The 18232-nt window shown below is 59.3% G+C and overlaps 1 protein-coding gene across 3 annotated transcripts in view; it reads right to left on the bottom strand.

Moving 5' to 3' along the window:
• Window positions 1-1852: 1852 nt before the first annotated feature.
• The window catches only part of SUMF1 (sulfatase modifying factor 1), an 18671-nt gene continuing 2291 nt past the window's right edge, over window positions 1853-18232 (bottom strand). The window contains exons 2-8 of one of the 3 annotated variants that reach the window (XM_006770484.2): window positions 16558-16632; window positions 14531-14613; window positions 12504-12626; window positions 11405-11519; window positions 10351-10464; window positions 9571-9630; window positions 1853-2116 (exon numbers count right to left, since the gene is read on the bottom strand). In XM_006770484.2, the coding sequence (XP_006770547.1) occupies window positions 2069-2116; window positions 9571-9630; window positions 10351-10464; window positions 11405-11519; window positions 12504-12626; window positions 14531-14613; window positions 16558-16632 (618 nt within the window). In that variant the 3' untranslated portion in view covers window positions 1853-2068. Of the gene's footprint in view, window positions 2117-5694; window positions 6548-9570; window positions 9631-10350; window positions 10465-11404; window positions 11520-12503; window positions 12627-14530; window positions 14614-16557; window positions 16633-18232 lie in introns of those variants that run through there. The other 2 variants (XM_006770483.2, XM_015568359.1) reach the window with 2 other exon arrangements.

The raw sequence follows: 18232 nt of genomic DNA, 5'->3' as shown, positions 1-18232 counted from the left end.
ATTCTGAGCAGAGCGCCTGGCAAGGTGTCCCTGCAGCGCGGACCCTAGAGGCTGTACACGTCCTGGCCACCGTGGCCCAGCCTGTGCCCTGGAGCGACCTCTGAGCTGCCGTTTCAACCTCTTAAACTGTCACAGCTCCCTCAGGCGGGCGGGGGGTGGGGGGGGATGTACAGATGAGGACATCGCGCGGAGACCGGAAGGCGCTGCTACAGAAACGGAATCTGTCAGCGCCCATGTTGGTGAGGGCAGTGGAGTCAGAACCGGTCCTGCACTCTAAGCCACAAACAGCAACGTGCGTGAATGTTCACACCACATGCACACGCACATGCACACACGTTCACACCGTGCATGCACACACACACGTTCACACCACACGTGCAGAAGCCTGAGCGCATATCTTGAGCCAGAGCAACTTACATTTCCCTGGCAGCCACCCAAACCAACCTCAACCACAGATCGTTCACACCCCGTGGCTTCTCCCGGCTATTGTCCTTGGGCCAAACAACTTGCCATCACATGATGTATTCCAGTTGGGAACGCTGCCCCCCACCCCCTGGGGGCCAGGGGAGGCCTTTATATCGAGGGAGCGACGGAGCTGGAAATCCTAGCACCTTCCAGCCAGGCTACCTAACAGGATTTGGAGAAAGTCACGCTGACTCAGTGCAACCGTCTGTCTGTCTCTCTCCATCTATCTGTCCGTTTTGTCTGTTTCTTTCTGTCTTCCTCCCTCTTCCCCTCCCTCCCTTTCTGTTTCTCTCCACCTCTGCCCGTCTCTGTGCTCAGCAATCTCCCTTCTGGGTTTCTACTCAAAAGGACCGAAAGCAGAACCTCAGTTCCCTGCACACCTGTGTTCACAGCAGCACTATTCACAACAGCCCAGAGGTGGGGGCATGCCGTGTCCATGGATGATGGTGGGTAAACAGGGGCCCAGAGGTGGGGGCACGCCGGTGTCCGTGGACACTGGTGGGTAAACAGTGGCCAGTGGCGGTCCCACTGTAGGAAGGAATGTTACTCGGCCTTGAAAACGAGGGACATCCTGAACGTGCCACAACCTGGAGGAGCCTGGAGGATGTGCTCAGTGGGAGAAGCCGGTCACAGAAGGACACAGACTGCGGGTTCCCTGAGCTGAGGCGCCTGGAGAGGTCAAGGTCAGAGAGAGGCAGAGAATGCTGGGAGCCAGGGGCTGCGGGAGGGGGAGGGGTGGTGTTTCCTGGGGCGGTTTCCGTTTGGGAAGACGAGAAGGTTCTGGAAGTGGAAGACGGTGATGATTGCACAACAATTTGAACTTTTGTGCAAATGAACTGCACCCTTAGAAATGCTTTCACTGTAAATTTTGTTTCTTGTATTTTACCACAATTACAACTGTTTTACTATCAGTCTTTTCATTGTTCTGGTGAGAACAGAATGCGTTTGCATGTGCAAACTATAGATCACACATTCTGGGATCTTGGTGAGGCTTCCTGTGAGCTCAAAGCTTTGCATTGAAAACTGGTGTCACACAATATAATGATGAAGAATAAAATTCAACATTTTTATTATTTTATTAGTATTAATTTTATCAGTATGCATTCAGAATACCAATGATGTACATTTTTATTTTTTACTTAAAACCACATTAGCCTGGCCTGTGTGCCTCAGTGGTTGAGTGTTGACCTATGAACCAGGAGGTCACGGTTTCATTCCCAGTCAGGGCACATGCCTGGGTTGCTGGCTTGATCCCCAGGGTGGGATGTGGAGGAGGCAGCGAATTGATGATTCTCTCTCATCATTAATATCTCTCTCTCTATGTGTGTCTCCCTTCCTCTCTGAAATAAATAAAAATATGTTAATTAAAAACACCAGGATGAGTCAGAAGGAAGGAAAGGGCTGGGACGAGGCCCCGAGATCAGGTGCGCCCAGGGCGGCAGGAGGACTCAGCCCGGCCCTTGCCCCTCCCATGATGTCCCTCACAGCAGACCCTGGTGGCCTCTGCGGTTATGGGTTCGCGCACCCATTCATTCACCGTTCACTCACTGCGCCGTGGGCACTGCCCCCTCACCAGCCGGGGACAGGACGCCGGAGACTGAGGTCAGATCAGGCCAGGGAGGGTGTGTTGCAGGAGAGACGACAGCTTGGACTGTGTGTGGCATGGCCAGGGCTGCACGTCACCTGTGGGCAGTGCGAGGTCCCTCACAAGAAAACAAAGTGCACTTCTCCAGCTCTGATGGTCCGGCATCCGGGTCTCTCCTCCCCACAGCAGGAGCCCTGGAGCCCGGCCCTGCCCTCCGGGAGGGTGTGGGCGCCTCCAGCAGGCAGCCAGGGGAAAGGGGCCGGGCCTCCACGCCCCTTCACAAAGCCTTTCTGCCTGTTTGTCTCTGGGGCGCTCACTCCTGCACCCTGTCTGCACAGAGGCCCAGAGCCTTCCGGGCTCGTGAAAACGGCGGCCACACACATCCGCGGCCGGGCCCGTCCGATTCCCAGGCCAGCTCCGCTCCACCCCGGCTGAGGGAGCACAGGCCTGGCTCTGCCTGTGAACCGGGAAGGAGGTGCTGGGCTGGCTCCTGTGGGCACCCGCTGGGTGGCAGGAACAGGAACTGGCCAGCAGAGGGCGACCGCCCCAGCCGCCTCCCCTGGCAGGCACTGGGCTGGGTGAAACCACACCTGGTTCCCCTGGAGCAGGGCCAGTGGGGGGCTGAGGATGGCTCTGGGCAGGTGGGCACCGAGCTGCCCTGGGAGGCCTGTGCCGCCTGCCACTCTGCAGACGGGGCTTTCGGGTGGCCGCACTGCGCAGGCCGAGCCCTCCAGGAGCTGGACGTCAGCACAGACTCAGTGCTCACAGCTTTGGGGAGGGGGTGGGGGGATGCCCCCCTGGTGTCTGCACCCCTCTGTCTAAAGGGTCAACCCACCTGCCACTTCAAAACAGCAACCCCGAGGGCCCCTCCTCACAAGCATGAAGCACAGGTGACCCTCTTATCGGTGCCACCTGACCAGGACGCTGCTCTCTCCTCCCTGGTCCTTGGCGTCAAGCCCCTCCCCCACCCTCCCAGTCGGAGCTGCTCAAGTTTCCCCACAAGGAGGGGCCAAGGGACCTGTTGGGAACGTTGCTGGTTGCTGATCGGTCTTCCATTTCCTCCGCAGGAAAACGGGGAGTTTGCCAGGCGTGGCCCCGGCCCAGGCAGCGCAGCCCCCGACCTCCCATCGCTGGCGGGAGCCCTCCCTGCGGCCCATGGCGGAGCCCGGCCCTCAGCAGGCCCGTGGACAGAGGACAGTTCTTCCCGCTGCCCGTCCTGGACGGTCCGGCCCTGCACAGGCCAGGTCAGGCAGGAGCCTCCGCCTGGCGGTCATGGTCTGGCTGAGTCTCAAAACTAATGAGACTCGGGCTCTGATGGCCTCACCAGGAGAGTGAGCGGAAGGAAGGTGCCGGCCCGCTGCCGGCGGCGGCCTCTGGGTTAATCATTCCCGTGGGATCGGGTTGTAAGCATTTGAAGCGGCAAAGGCCACCTTCCCTCAGAGCACAGGGCTCGCGAAATGCTTCCCCGGGGCAGGAACTGGGGTTAGAAGCGGGGACCCACTAGAACCCCTGACAAAACAAGCCTCAGACCCCGCCCTCCCCTCTTAAAAGCTGCTTGATGAAGAAGTCTGCAGCCAACCAGCTTCTCACTTCTGGTGCCAGGGGTCTCCGTGAAAGGCGAATGCCTTTAAGACTTACATCTGGCCCTGGCTGGTGGGCTCGATCGTCAGTGCTGGCCTGTGTACTGAAGGGTCAAGGTTGGATTCCTGGTCAAGGGTTGTGGGCTTGCTCCCCCACCCTGGGCTGGGTGCATAGGGGAAGCAACCAACCAATGTGTCTCACATTTTTCTCCCTCCCTCCCTCCCTCTCTCCAAAAAAGGCCAATGGCGCCCAGCTGGTGTGGCTCAGTGGGTGAGCACTGACCTATGAACCAGGAAGTCACAGTTTGACTCCTGGTCAGGGCACATTCTCCGGTTGCGGGCTTGGTCCCTAGTGGGGGCGTGCAGGAGGCAGCCAATCAATGATTCTCTTTTGTCATTGATCCTTCTATTTCTCTCCCTTCCTTTCTGAAATCAATAAAAATATATTTAAAAATAAAAAATAAAATCAATGGAAAAAATATTCTCAGGTGAGAATTGACAACAAAAAGACTTGCATCTGGAGAAGGGCCAGGGCGTGAGGCTGGCCAGGCCCACGGGCTGGTCGCTGGCTACGACGCTGTGGGAAATGTGAGTGAGCTACAGGCTCACTAGGATGGTCTGCTTTTCATTCCCGCTCCGGCTCCCAAGTTCCTTAAAGTCTGAGTGTCTGCCCAGCCCTGTGTGTCCCTACGTCCTGTTGTTTACGTGCACGTGCAACCTGCAGAAGGCGGGGTTTTCTGGAATGTCCACGTGACATCAAAGCTGAGGTGTGCGCACTGCGTCTTGTCTGCTCATCGTCACGCGCAGGCCCCGCGGTGCCGGGGGTCGGCGGTCTGCAGCCGGTGCGCTCTGTAGGCAGGAGCCTGGACACGTGGTTCTTAGGTGAAGGGCTTGTGAGGATCTTGTCTTAAATGCTTTCTAACATGATGCTGCAGCTAAAGATGCGATTCTAAAGACTACGCCCAAACACCCCCCAAAATATTTATGCTATAGAGACAGGAGAGGGACCCAAAATAGACGCAGCAGAAATATAACCAGGCAAAAACATCGGCAGGTGGGACGGAACCCGTCAGCACTGTACTTGGCAAGTGGAGGCTTGGGGAATAACCGCCTTACTCCCCGCATTAGTTTTCATTAAGCAAATGCTGTGTGTTTGTTTTGCTTGGCAGGAATCACCATTTGGTGAGAGTTTGTCGGTAAACATTGTATCCACAGGCTGACAGCTCAGTAAATGTGGCCCCGCAGCTGGCAGCGGGTGTAGGAGGCTGGACACAAAGTAGCGATCGTGCCCGGGCTGGTGTGGCTCAGTGGTTGAGCATCGACCCATGAACCAGGTCGTCACGGTTTGATTCCCAGTCAGGGCACAGGCCTGGGTTGCAGGCTCCATCCCCAGTGTGGGGGTGCAGGAGGCAGCCGATCCATGATTCTCGCTCATCATTGATGTTTCTCTCTCCCTTCCTCTCTGACATCAATAAAAGTACATTAAAAAAAAAAAAAGTAGCGACGCAGTGTTGGCTGAGCCTTCCCCGACTCTCTGAACAACCAAAAGGAAGAGGAGCCGTTCCTCTCCAGTGCCGGGTAGGACCACCTGCGGGTCTTTGTGGGATTGGGTGGGTCCTGACAAGGAGCCCTGTGTGGAGGCGTCACTACAGCGTGAAGGTGCCCAGGCCCACCAGCCCAGGGAGCCCCGGATGTGCCTCCCTCCTGGGTCCCAGGGGCCCCGGCGGGACCGCCCTGCTCTGTGGAGTAACAATCCCACGGCGGCCCACACGCCAGTCGTGGAGTAGCTGAGAGACAGGGAAGTTTCCTAGCAAACGAACCCATCCCAACCCGTCATTTCTTTACAAGAAAACACGAGGGAACAGAAAGGAGCCGTGAGCGTGAAGGCGGACTCGGCAGACAGTTTATTCCACGTGGCACGAGTTCAGGCAGACCCCACCGCCAGCGGGCCTGCTTCCCTTACACACTCGGGGCCCAGAACCAGCCCCCGTTCTCACGCCGCCGCAGTGCGCCTGGGGTCAGCAGGCTTCTTCATTGGCACACACCCACACCCACACCCACACCCACACCCACACCCACACCCACACCCACACCCACAGAAGGCTTTGGGGAGGGGCTGGGGCTGTGACTGCCCCCCTGAACCAAAGGCACTTAACGTTAAAGATAAAGCTCAGTAGAGTCCCCACGGACTTCCTGTGTGTTCAGAAAGCTGCCCTTAAGCCCACGGTCACAGCCCATGGGCATCATCGTAACAGCGTGAGCGACACCCTTGTCCTTGAAAAACAAAGTGCACGTGACTGTAAGACTCGGGGCCACGCCCACCTTCCCCAGAAGAACCCGAAGAGACTGACTTTACATGATTAGAATTACGCAAGGTCACCATGGGGAATAGCTGAGAAATGCCCTGCCATAGACGCCCCTGTGCAATCACTACACACTCTGACATGTAGAACCGGGAGCCACAGAGGCCCCAGCTCCCCCTCCCTGGCCGACGGTCACCGTGGACCTGGGGTCTAACCCCAGACAGGGCCTGGGGAGAGCACAGCCACCCGAAGCCTTGCTCCGGGCTCCCTCCAGCCCCTCCTCTTTAAAGGTCCCCCAAAGGGAAACATGGCAATGGTCCCGATCGCAGCACGACAGTCACGTGCTGGTGCAGGTCAGTGATTTGGTCTCACAAGTGGTTCCTTTGGCAGATGGCGGGTCCGCCCCGCCCCGGGTGTCTGTACACGGGTGGCCCGTCCTGCCCAGGGAGGTCGAGCGTGGGTTGGACAGGCCTTCTCCTGGGCTGGGGCGGCTCTGCTTGGGCTCAGCTGGTGATGGGCAGGTGGTCGGCGGCGCAGCGGAATCCCAGGTTGGAGGCGGAGCTGTCGGGGGTATTCTGGCTTCGGGCCGCACAGCGGTACCTGTAGCAATAGGACTGCAGGGAGAGAGGGGAGCACAGGTACCTGGCGCTGTAGGACTGCAGGGGAGGAGAGAGGGGAGCACAGGTACCTGTAGCAATAGGACTGCAGGGAGGAGAGGGGGGAGCACAGGTACCTGTAGCTGTAGGACTGCAGGGAGGAGAGAGGGGAGCACAGGTACCTGTAGCTGTAGGACTGCAGGAGAGAGTTTGAGCAACAAGACGTCGGCGTGAGCGCCACTCAAAACAGTAAAACATCAATTGACAAGCAATGGTTACCATCTCAGACTGGCGGGCAGCCACTACACTGTCTTTATGTGACATTTAACGACCCAGGGCAGTGTCGTGACTGAGTGTTAAACGAGAACGTCAGGACACAGCACTGCGTGTGGTGGGATCTCACCCGAGGAACGACTAAGGCGAGAAAAGGCCTGGGGCTCCCACGCCCACAGTGACCTTGGTCCCCTCGGGGGGGAGTCTGTTTCCCAGGCTGAGCCCTGTGGACGAGCTCAGAGGGCAGGCTTTGCTGGAAACAGTGGCAGAGGGTAGTCAAGGGTCTGGGCGTGTGCGAACGGGGACCAGAGGTGGGAAAACCGCAACGTGCTCTGAAGACAGGAACGTGCGGTCTGGCCTTAAAGCACGTCTCAGCCCGGGACAGTCAGGCGGGGCCCCTCACAGCCGGCGGGCAGGACGGGGGGTGCGGGCGCTCTGGGCACTGGGTGTGGGTAGGATGGATGGCGGGCAGGACGGGGGGGTGTGGGAGCTCCGGCACCGGGAGTGGGTAGGATGGACGTCCAGCATGGAGGCTGAGACCGGAGACAGTGGAGACGGGACGTCCAGGGCAGGAGGTTACCGCCGCCGTGTTTGAAGCCCGGGACACAGAATAACTCCACGTGGGAAGAATAAAATAAAAGTCACCAGAAAACTGGGTAGAATAGGGATCAGTCGTTTTCTTCAGGAAGCAGAATGGCGTTATTTGCACATTTATGTTGATTATTTGCTTTCTAATTTTAACGCAATGAAAATGTCTTGTTTGTATCATGAACAAGCTTAAAATTAGGGACAAACATAAGGGCTGGTCCTTTCTTAGGTCACCGCAGCCCCAATAACTTCGCTGAAATCAATAAAAACGTATTTTTAAAAAAGAAAAAGAAAACCTCCCATGAACTAAATGAAGGCGCAGACGGAGCCCTGTCCGCATCCCTGCGATGAGCTGGGGCCGGGCCCTCGCAGGAGACACGGCGGTAAGCACGCGCGCTCAGGAAACACTCACACGCAGTGGATTCGCTCCGAGGAGGAGCAGGGAACTGAGGAGGAAATGGCCTGGTTCCGAATGTCCTCGCTGCTCTTTTCCCCCAAGTCTACTTTCAGCGCCAGAAACGGTTATTAATGTGAGCGCTCTGCGTGGCTGGAATATGGGTCATTTTACTAATTAAGAACAGGGAGAGGGAGTGGAGGGACCGTGTTCGCCGTCTCCTCGGCGGGGCTGACTCCTGTGTGGACTGAGCTCCGTGTCCTGCTAAGAGTGGCCCAGGCTCGGGAACAATCCTCCGAAGACCCGGACCTGCTCCCTTCGGGCCCTGAAGCCAAGCGGGCGGCAGCGGGGCTTCGGCGAGAGGACTCTCGGGGCTAAGGGAAGCTTCAGGGTAACTGTAGGTCACTGTACATAAAACCATCACAGAAACCACAGCAGCCGGGTCTGGGGCTCCCACATGAGAGCCTGGTGTCAGGCGGGGGGAGGGCTGCCTCCACGCTGGGGCCGGGGCCCAGCAGAAGGTCCCACGGGATGAATCCAGCACATGCATCACGACGACAGGCTCTGGACCACTCCCTCTGGGAACTGACCTGAGAACGTCACGCGGCTAACTCCCTTCACCCTCCAAGCACCAGGGGCCGGTGTGACGAGGGTCTGATTTGCACACCTGAAGGGAAACTGAGGCACGGGGATTTTGAGTGCGCCCAGGCCCCTGGCTGGGAAGCGGTGGTGGAGATGACAGCCTTTTCCATCCACCCAGGGCTCCTCTGGATGCCAGGTGCCTGTTCTCTCTGTGCCCCCTTCTCCGATGGAAGCTGGGAGTCATCAGCAGTGCTCACTGAGCCACGCACAGGGCCCAGCCCAGCGAGGTGCCCTCATTCACAATGAACCACACGACTCCTTCCTTTCCCCGGCTCCCACCTGTGCTAGGCCGTTTCCAGGGCTCCGCCTTACCAGCCAGGGATGCGGTAGTGGGACCGCATTCAGAGGAAGGGGAAGCGACCTGACGACAGCAGAGGGGGCGGCGAGGATGATGGGTTGGCAGCAGCAGCTCTTACTGAGTCGTGACCGCGAGCGAGGCCCCGAACCACGTGCTCACATGTGCGGGTCCATTCATTCCTCGTGAGGAGCTTACAGTAGGTGCAACTGTGACGCGCATTTTACAAATGTTTAAAGTGAGGCTCAGAAAGGCTAGGTCCCAAGGGCACAGACAAGCAAGGAGCAGTTAGAGGACTTTAACCCAGACCTGATTCCAGAGTCCACATCTTAGTTTTGATGTCCAAGTCCTTAAAATGGTTACTCAGAACACCCCGGTCCTCCACCGGACCGAGCTCCGACCGGAGTCTCAGCCCACGGCAGCCCCGCCCTGCCCTGAGGCCCACTCAGCTCTGAGCCCACTCCACACCCAGAGCACCGGGTGCTCCCACGGTCCATCTGCCCACCTGTAACCTCGTCTCCACCGAGAACGCAGGCAGCCCCGACTCAACCGGGGCGTGCTCAGGCTCTCCCGCTGGAAGAGGACACCCCCACCCCCCGGTTCACGGGCCACAGGTCTCTCAAAGGTCCAGATGCCACACAGGGGACCTGGCTGACAGCAGGCCGTTCACAGCCTCTGCTGCCAGTGCCACGTCTCCCAGCGCCCGCGCCTGCCCCGGAGGGGATTAGGACTTTGCTCTGGCTTCCATGGGGTCGGGTCTGCATTAGCAGGAGCAGGGGCACATCAGGGGCGGAGTTTACAATGGGTGTGTGCACCCGCCACCAGACACCCCACAGGGCTCGGACTCACCTTATGGCACATGTAGGAGCCGCCTTTCTTCACCCGGTCCTTCCCGGAGGGGGGGCCCTTCTGTGGAGGGAGGAGAGCTCCTGAGTCCAGAGCGCAGCTCCTCTCGCCTCGGACAGAGTCCGTTCAGTCCCACCAGCTCCCTCGAGGTGACCTACACCCCACATGCACCTCCTCCAGGGCCTTGCGCCTGCACCCCTGTACCCCCAAGCCCCCTACAATTCCCATCTGCTCTAAGGCCCAGCCCCACCTCTCAACCCACAGTACTTGTCGCCTCGATGACCGGGACACTGCAGCGGCGCCCAGTGTCACCCCGACATCACCCCGTGACCCTGTTCCCCTGATCTGCAGTCACCCACACCCTCACTGCCCTGCTCCACCAGCCGCCGGCCTCTCTGAATTAGGTCTTCACATCCTACTGTGCGACTAATAAACCCTTTGCTGACTGAAGGAAGGAACTTGCTTTTTATTTTATTTATTTATTTATCTATGTATTTTTTAATATATTTTTATTGATTTCAGAGAGGAAGGGAGAGAGATAGAGATAGAAACATCAATGATAAGAGAGAATCATTGACTGGCTGCCTCCCAGGCAAGTGCCCTAACCTTGACCTCCTGGTTTCTAGATTGACGCTCCCGGGCACACTTGCTGCCAGGTGAGATCAGAGACGGACTGAGAGTCCCCCTGGGGAAGCCCCGGACTAACGAGAGAGCACCAGAACCTCCCCGCCCCCCAGGACCATGGGAGCGCCTGCCCAGCACCGGGCCTGGGGCTGTACTCACTGGGTTGAGCGCCTCCTCAGCAGAATGGCTCACGGCCCACCAGTCCGCCGTCCACTCCCACGCATTCCCCACGATGTTGTACAAGCCGTAGCCGTTGGGAGGAAAGGCATCGACCTAAAGAGACACAAGGGAAACCGCGGTCACGCTCCTCACCTCGCTCAGAAACCTGTGTGTCGCCCTGGCTGGTGTGGCTCAGTGGATAGAGCGTCGGCCTGTGGACTGAAGGGTCCCAGGTTCGATTCCAATCAAGGGGGCACATGCCGGGGTTGCGGGCTCCATCCCCAGTGGGGGGCGTGTAGGAGGCAGCTGATCAATGATTCTCTCTCATCATTGATGCTTCCTTTCCATCTCTCTCTCCCTCTTCCTCCCTCTCTGAAATCTATTAAGAAAAACAAAAAAACAAAGAAACCTCTGTGCACAGAAACACACCAGGAGCTGTAAGTTCGAAGTCTGAACACTAATTTCCCCCAGCAGTCCCAATACCATGCGGCCAGCGCACAAATAAAAATACAAGTCAGTAGGAGCCACTTTCCGGTTGGCTCTCCAGGGGAATTCCGAAGCCTAGGGGAGTGTGCCGGGAAGCCAGCACAGCTATTCGTCATGAGAGACCAGCACTGGCCAGAAGTCGGATCCGTGTCTGACGGGGAGCGGAACCCACGCAGACCCAATGTGAGCTGTCCTCAGCCGAGCTGTGCTGGCCACGGTGTCTCAGCACTGAGTCCCCACGCCAGCTCTGTCCCCGCAGCCAGCGCCACTGACCCCATCCTCAGGGCCGCAAGCAGAGTGGGCGGATGCACCACATGCTAACAGGGCCTCAGGGCAGAATTCCCCTTTGAATTTCCCCCCTTGTACTCCTCTTTCACAGTTTCTACAGCAACTATCCCGGAATCAGAGAGGAAACCGCATTAGAAAAACACTGCCTGGTCGATCACTAGCGTTCGCTGTGCACAGCGGCTGGACGGGGGGCAGCACATGGGGCAGAGGAGCGAGGCGGTCACCCACCCCTCGTCTCGGTCCCCGGGGCTGCCACCTCGTCCGCAGGCTCGCTACTCACGGGCGCGGTGCCGCGGAAGCCGTCCTCGCCGGTGTCGGTCACAGGGAACTCGCCCTGCCAGAGGTTGGCATAGTGCTGGCCCCGCGGCTGCAGTTTGTTGCCCCAGGGGAAGAGTCTGTGGGAGAGATGCAGGTGTCAGCCGTCAGCCGGCCCACGGGTGTCAGCCGGCCCACGGGTGTCAGCCAGCCCACGGGTGTCAGCCAGCCCACGGGTGTCAGCCCGGCCATGGGCATCAGGTGCCACACAGGCCTCAGCCCAGCCACGGGCACGGGATTCTGGACTGAAGTCGCCAGCAGGGATGCAGTGGCAGGGAACACCGCTCGTGTGCTCTGAGTGAGCTATGTGACCTTAAATCCTAAATGTGCAAAAATAAGCAAAGCGTCTACTCAGGGCTTTGTAACCCCCGCACAGCTAGTTCGCGTCCAGGTCCCACCGTCTCCCTGGGTGCTCCCTGAAAGCAGTCGCGGGACTAAGGGGACTGGCGGAAGCTGGGAGGCAAGCGGGCTGGGCCCACAGGGCAGTGCCTGCACGTTTTAGAGCAGCGGTTCTCAACCTGTGGGTCGCGACCCCTTTGGGGGTCGAACAACCTTTTCACAGGGGTCGCCTAAGACCATCAGAAAACACATATATAATGACATATTGTTTTTGTGATTAATCACTATGCTTTAATGATGTTCAACTTGTCATAATGAAATCGGGGGTCACCACAACGTGAGGAACTGTGTTAAAGGGCCGCGGCATGAGGAAGGTTGAGAACCGCTGTGTTAGAGGCTTCGCTGCTCTAGGAGCTTTTCCACAGCGAGTTCCCGGCTCTTGGCTCCGGCAGCAGAGAAAGGCGCTGCTTCCAGAGAAGCCCGGGTCAGAAAACGCTGGCGGCCATGGCCACGAGCCCTCGGAGGCCTGTGCCACGCCAGCCTGGCCTGCAGACGCCATGGATGCAGGAGCCGCCCCCCCACACCCGCTGACCACTGGTCACGTTGCAGTAGCCGGGGCACGAGGCAAGCCCAGGACGGAAGCCTGGGTGTAGAGCGACTCTCTCACCAGAACCAGGCCCAGATCTGGAAGAAGCCGGCACCTGTTTGGGCAAGATGGGCCATACCTGTCGTGCAGGCCCCCGCGGCAGCTGTACTCCCACTCGGCCTCCGTGGGCAAGCGCTTCCCGGCCCACGCGCAGTAGGCCACCGCGTCGTTCCAGGAGACGTGCAGGACCGGGTGGTCTGGCCTGGAGACAGCGAGCGAGGAGGGAGTGAACTGCAGGGCACAGACCAGCTCAGCAAAGCCCAGTCCCCTCCGCCCTCGACATGACGCGGTCCTGGTCCCCAAGCAAGCCCACCCCCCACGGGGTTCTGACTCCCCAGCTCCCAAAGGGTGACAATTCCTCTTAGAAGCACCCTCAGACCCATCATTTCTTCACTGTGCAGGCTCGCCTGGACCCCACAGAGCCTCACTTGGATGGTGGGTGTGGAGAGCCTCCCAGACCCCCTCTAAGGAAGAGGTGCTCCCACTGCAGGGTGCTGTCAGCCCCTTCGGGGTTCCCACAGCTGCCTGAGCCAGCTCAGACCCGCCAAGGGCTAACCAGGGCAGCGGCATGAGGCCCAGCCATTCCGGCCACTGCAGCAACCCTGTGGGCAGCAATTCTGTGGGTCCGTGTACCCCGAGCCCCTGTGGGATTGGCCGGGACTCCGTGGGCCCACGTAGTCTTAACTCCACACACGCCACCCCCGCCCCCCAGTGACAAGGCCTATCCTGGGCCCCGGGTCCAGGCCCCCAGCCTGCCACACCTGCTCTGCCTGTGTCTGCCGAAGAGCAGCAGCTGGCTGCCCTACTCTGGAGTCCAAGTCGTTATATTTTCTAAGGGTGCAGAGGGTCGAAGGCAAGGAAGTCTGAGAAGACAGGGACAGACATTCCCTGGGCGCTGTTTCGAGTGGCCTGCGCACTCCTAGTCAATTCCTGTACCTCCCTAACTCCCTGCAGGAACATACCCTGACCCCATTCTTCAACAAATGCTTGCTGAGTGCCCATTAGCGCCAGTCACTGCACGTGGAACTGGTAAGAGATGCACTTTTCATGGCTCAGTGACTGAGAGTCAACCTAGGAACCAGGAGGTCACAAAGTGATTCCCGGTCGGGGCACATGCCCGGGTTGCAGGCTCGATCCCCAGTGTGGGGCATGCAGATGTCACCGATCAATGATTCTCTTTCATCATTGATGCTTCTATCTCTCTCTCCCTCTGAAATCAATAAAAAGATATTTTTTTAAAAAAAGAGATGCCGTCTTCTCAGAGGATGGATTCTTGGTAAAACACATGCCCTGTGGGTTTTCTTCTCCCTCAGCTTTCTTCTACCGTTAAGTTCAAGACAGATGCTGACTGGGAGCTCAGAGGGCAGTCACCCTGAGAGACCCAGTCCCGCGTGACTGGCCCCTCCCAGCTTGTCCCGGTGGAGGCTGCCGCCCGGGCTCCAGAGGCCTCCTGCCACTTGCCCACGCCCCACACGGAGCTCCATGTGCGCCGGCCCCGGCAATGAGGGCGATCGCCAGGAATGTGGTCACACCAGGGCTGGGAGTCCCCCGGAAGTGGGCCAGGAGAGCAGTGTCCTTGGGCCCCGAGCTGCCGCCCTGACCAGACCTGCTCCCCGGGCTGAGTGCTGCCCTATTTCTGCTGAGATAATTACTTCCTCGCCCCCGAGACGCGCTGGCCCCGCTTCGGCGAGTTTCAGTCAGCTGGTCGCTCCAAAGTGTGTCAGCCCTGGATGGGGGGACAGGAGCCCGGAGCCAAGGCCTGAGCACGCACAGGGGCCACCTGGCCGGACATGCTTCTCCGCAGACAGTGTCCACAGCCCCTCGGAGAGGAGCGTTGGGGAGGCAGCAAGGTAAACCTGCCAGGAGGCGGGCGACTGGCCCGTCAAAGGGGCGCCTTCAGACAGGACGCGCGAGGGAGAAAGGCAGCCCCTTAAGAGCCTCCTGTGAGTGGTGCAGTGTCTGGGGCCTCAGGAGAACATGCTATTTCCTGCCACTTCGTCCCAACCACCAGTCTGAGTGCCCACCCTCCCCCGCAGATGAGCACCGCACTGTCCTCGCAGCAGCAGGGATCTGCCTGGGACGTGGCCTGGGAGAACGACCCCTCACCTGTGCAGGACAGTTGAGTCGGGCCCCTCTGGGTGTCGCCAGCTGGCGCCTTTCACAGGTAACCACCAGGGAGCAGCCGCCACCTCAAAGCAACCAGAGGAGCCAGGTTAGCAGCAAGGCCGCAGGAAACGGCTCAGCACGCACTCAAACGCGCCCACGGTCTCCATCCAAAAGAACGCCTTTCCCAGGACGTGGGAAATAAAGACTTGGGTGTGAATAAATCTCTCACAAAGAGGAGCCGTTCACATTATACAGCGTGGCGGGGCGAGCACTGCCCCCCACAGCCCCCAGGAGATGCTGTCATGATGCACCTGTTCCTGAGGTGGCCATGGCTTCCAGCCCCCCCACCTGCTGACCTCTCCTGGACAAACCCCAAGTTTACAGTCTCTGAGTGGGGCTCCTTCTGTAGGGGAGACTCGTCCTGGCCGTGGTAGTCCTAGCGGTGCCACCTCCACTCCCCCGGGCGCTGAGGCTGCCTCCTCCGCTCCGGGCCGCGGTGGCCTCTTTGGAAGGGAAGGTTGTGGCCAGGTGAAAAGTCCCGTCCACGCTAAATGGTGGCTGGTGCGTAAGTTTTCTTAGAGCCGCTGACCCCCGGCACGCCTCCTGGTCCTGGTGGACCTCATCTCTCCACAGAGGTCTGCAAGGCCATCGCTGAGGCTCGTGGGGCGATGTCAGGCCGATGTTATTTCCTTACCCAAGTCAGACCTCAGAGGGCCCGGGACTCGAAAGGGCACCCGAGGACACTTGAACAGGGTTCAGATCTGCGCCTCCGGGACCCGCCAGGCCCCCTTATCCTGTCCCATCGGGCCCTCGCCTCCAGGGCTATCGCGCTTCCTGCTTCCTGGGCAGACGCCACACACCGACTCCCAGGTCAGGCGACACCTGCTCTTTTCAAAGGCAGACACACGACACGGCCGTGGGACGTGCTCCCTTCTTATCTCAGCCAATCAGCCAGCCGGGCCTCCCAAGCAGCTCGCTGTGACCCCACCTCACCCCACGCCCAGGCGCGCTCTCCCACCTGGACGGGTCACGCCAGGTCGGAGCCGGCAGCTTTCAACACCAAGTGCTCCGACAGAGGATCCCCGGCGCCTTCCTTCCTGACAAGGACTCACTCATGGCCTCAGTGCCACAGCCCCCCGTCCCGGGCAGATCTGGCGAGGGACGGGCACTTGGACGAACACCCACATCACGTAGGGAGATAAACTCAGGAGAGGCAGGCACGGGAGCCATCAGAACCAGCAGGTGGAGGAACCCAAGTCCGGCATGAGAGACAGAGGGCATTTCGGGTGGACGTCCCAGGGCAAGCCGAGCTGACCACACATGGCGAAGGTCTGGTCTGAGCTGGGGACAGGCAGGCCCTGCCAGGTGCTTGGCCTCAGGTGATCCCAACGCGTCCCATCCCGCCTGCAAGGCCCCATCCTCCAGGGTCTCCTCCTCCCCCAGGTCCTCCCTGACCAGCCCCCACTCGCTTCCCGACACCCCGTCCTGGCCGCCCCCTCCGCGGCGCCTGCCTGCGGTGTCCCTGCTGAGACTGCCTCAGCTGTCACTGCGGGCGCCACGGATGCCGGACACCCTTACTCTTCTGAATCTTTTCAAACAGATGATGCGCGTGCTAGCAGTTTTGTTCCTAACATATCTGATATGAAATATTCATAAATTAGGTAAAAGAAATACAGTAAACTGGGTTCCGGGTCCATGTTGCTGCGTCCCTGGACTTCGAGACTGAGGCCAGGGAGGGACCTCTGTGCCAGTTCTCAGGACAGCACGGCCCTGGCAGACCGTGGGCATCTCTAAACCAGACGCCTTTCAGCCAGAGAGCAAACCTTCAACCCGAGGCAGCCACGCTCACGTCCATCCCATAGATGGCAAAGCACAGGCCCGAGAGACGCAGACATAAGCAGGCATGAACCCAGGGCCTGTGCACCGGGTGCAGGGCTGTGCCGCTCACTGCCCAGGACGGCCACCGGTGCTGGACAGCCGGGGCCACGCCGCTGCCGCTGACACGCGAGAGCCGCTCAGGTACTTACCGCCTGCTGGATGCCGGCCTTCACCTGCTCGCTCAGCAGGCCTTCGAAGACGAAGGAGTCGCCGAACTTCTCAGCCTGCGGGGAAAGGGACAGGACCCGGGCGGGCTGTCATCACGCGTGCCACCCGTGCCATTTCTCGGGTCCAGTACACTGAGGTCTCGCCTGACTTCCCGGGGAAACAGAAACGGCCTGCAGCATCCAGTTTCCTACCCCTCAGGCTCTGCGGCTGACACGAGTGCGGGCTTTGGGACGGTAACTGCTCCTGTGCCAGAAAGCCAACCCCAAGTTTTCAGGTAGTTTGACACACTAGCCCAGTGGTCAGCAAACTGCGGCTCGCGAGCCACATGAGGCTCTTTGGCCCCTTGAGTGTGGCCACGAAGTTTCAATCGCACTGTACGTGCACGCCCGCACGTGGTGTTTTGTGGAAGGGCCACACTCAAGGGGCCGCAGTTTGCCGACCACGGCACCAGCCCCTTTTCATGTGGGATTTCCCACCGAGCCCTGTCCTTGTTCTTCCCAGATCCAGTCGAGAGCATTACAGTGCAGGGTGCTGATGCCCTGGCACGTTCTCAGCCACGAAGGTGTCCACTGTGCTGACAAGGGCCAAGCACCGATGGACCCCGTATCTGACGATGTGCAGTTAACACACTGTCTGGGTCCCCATCTACCTGCTCACTCTGTGCACGTGACCCTAGCTGCAGGCACACACCTGGCCCTGGCTCTCTGTGACGCTACAATCCTGGGTTCCCTCCCCCTTTTCAACTCTTCCTGCTTATCTCCTGAAACACACAGGCTCCTCCTCCAGCCCCCACACACCACTGCTCCCCGCCCCGCCCCGCACACAGCCTCTCGGGCTCCGGCCGCCGAGGAGGCCGGGCAGCTTGTTGCAGAGACGGCTCTGGAGGTCGGGGTGAGGCCATGAACTTGCACGTGAGAACAGGTCAGCGGCCTGTTCTCCGTCCAGGAGACCACGCTCTGGGACACACCACGATCAGGGGGACAAACTCCCAGTGTCACGGCTTTAATGAAGGAGAGCACCTAGTGCCTCTCACACCTCCACCCCGGCCAGTGCTGTCCTCAGGAGACACTGCCTGCCGCCTGGGTCCCTGTCCCTGCATTTCAGGCCTCACGAGTACCTCCAACTCCTTCTCCTAAAGGAGCTCTTCTCATCACCTTTTCTCAACCCCACTCTTCCTCCTGGGCTCTGTGGTCCCAATAAGCCTGCACTCCTAAGCCTTCACCACCCCTACCACACCTACCAGTACCATCACTCCTAAGCCTTCACCCAACACCCACCAGGTGCCGGCTTTGGACTGAATGACAGAGCTCAAGGTCAGTATTAGAGGCGAGGCCAGCCCTCATCGTGCTTACATGGGGGCACAGACAAATGGAAACCAAGCCAAATGGAGAAAATAGTGACAACTTGACTTGACCTTGTAAGGAAAAGAGTAGCGAGAAAGGCTCCTTTCGCAGACTGAGCAGAGGGGCCTCCGAGGGGCCGTGTAAGCCGAGATGACTCACGGATGACAGGGAGCCAGCCACGCACAACAGGGGCAGGCGCGGGGCCAGGAAACTCTGGGAAGGGGGAAACACGGGCCCCTGAGCTGAGAAAGAGGGGCGAGTCATCCAGGAAAAGAAGCAAGAGCAGCCACGAGAGCAGGAGGTGGGCTGGGAA

The sequence above is a fragment of the Myotis davidii genome, unplaced genomic scaffold (assembly GCF_000327345.1).
Source record: "Myotis davidii unplaced genomic scaffold, ASM32734v1 scaffold663, whole genome shotgun sequence".
NCBI lineage: Eukaryota > Metazoa > Chordata > Mammalia > Chiroptera > Vespertilionidae > Myotis > Myotis davidii.
This window is presented reverse-complemented; position numbering and strand designations above follow the sequence as displayed.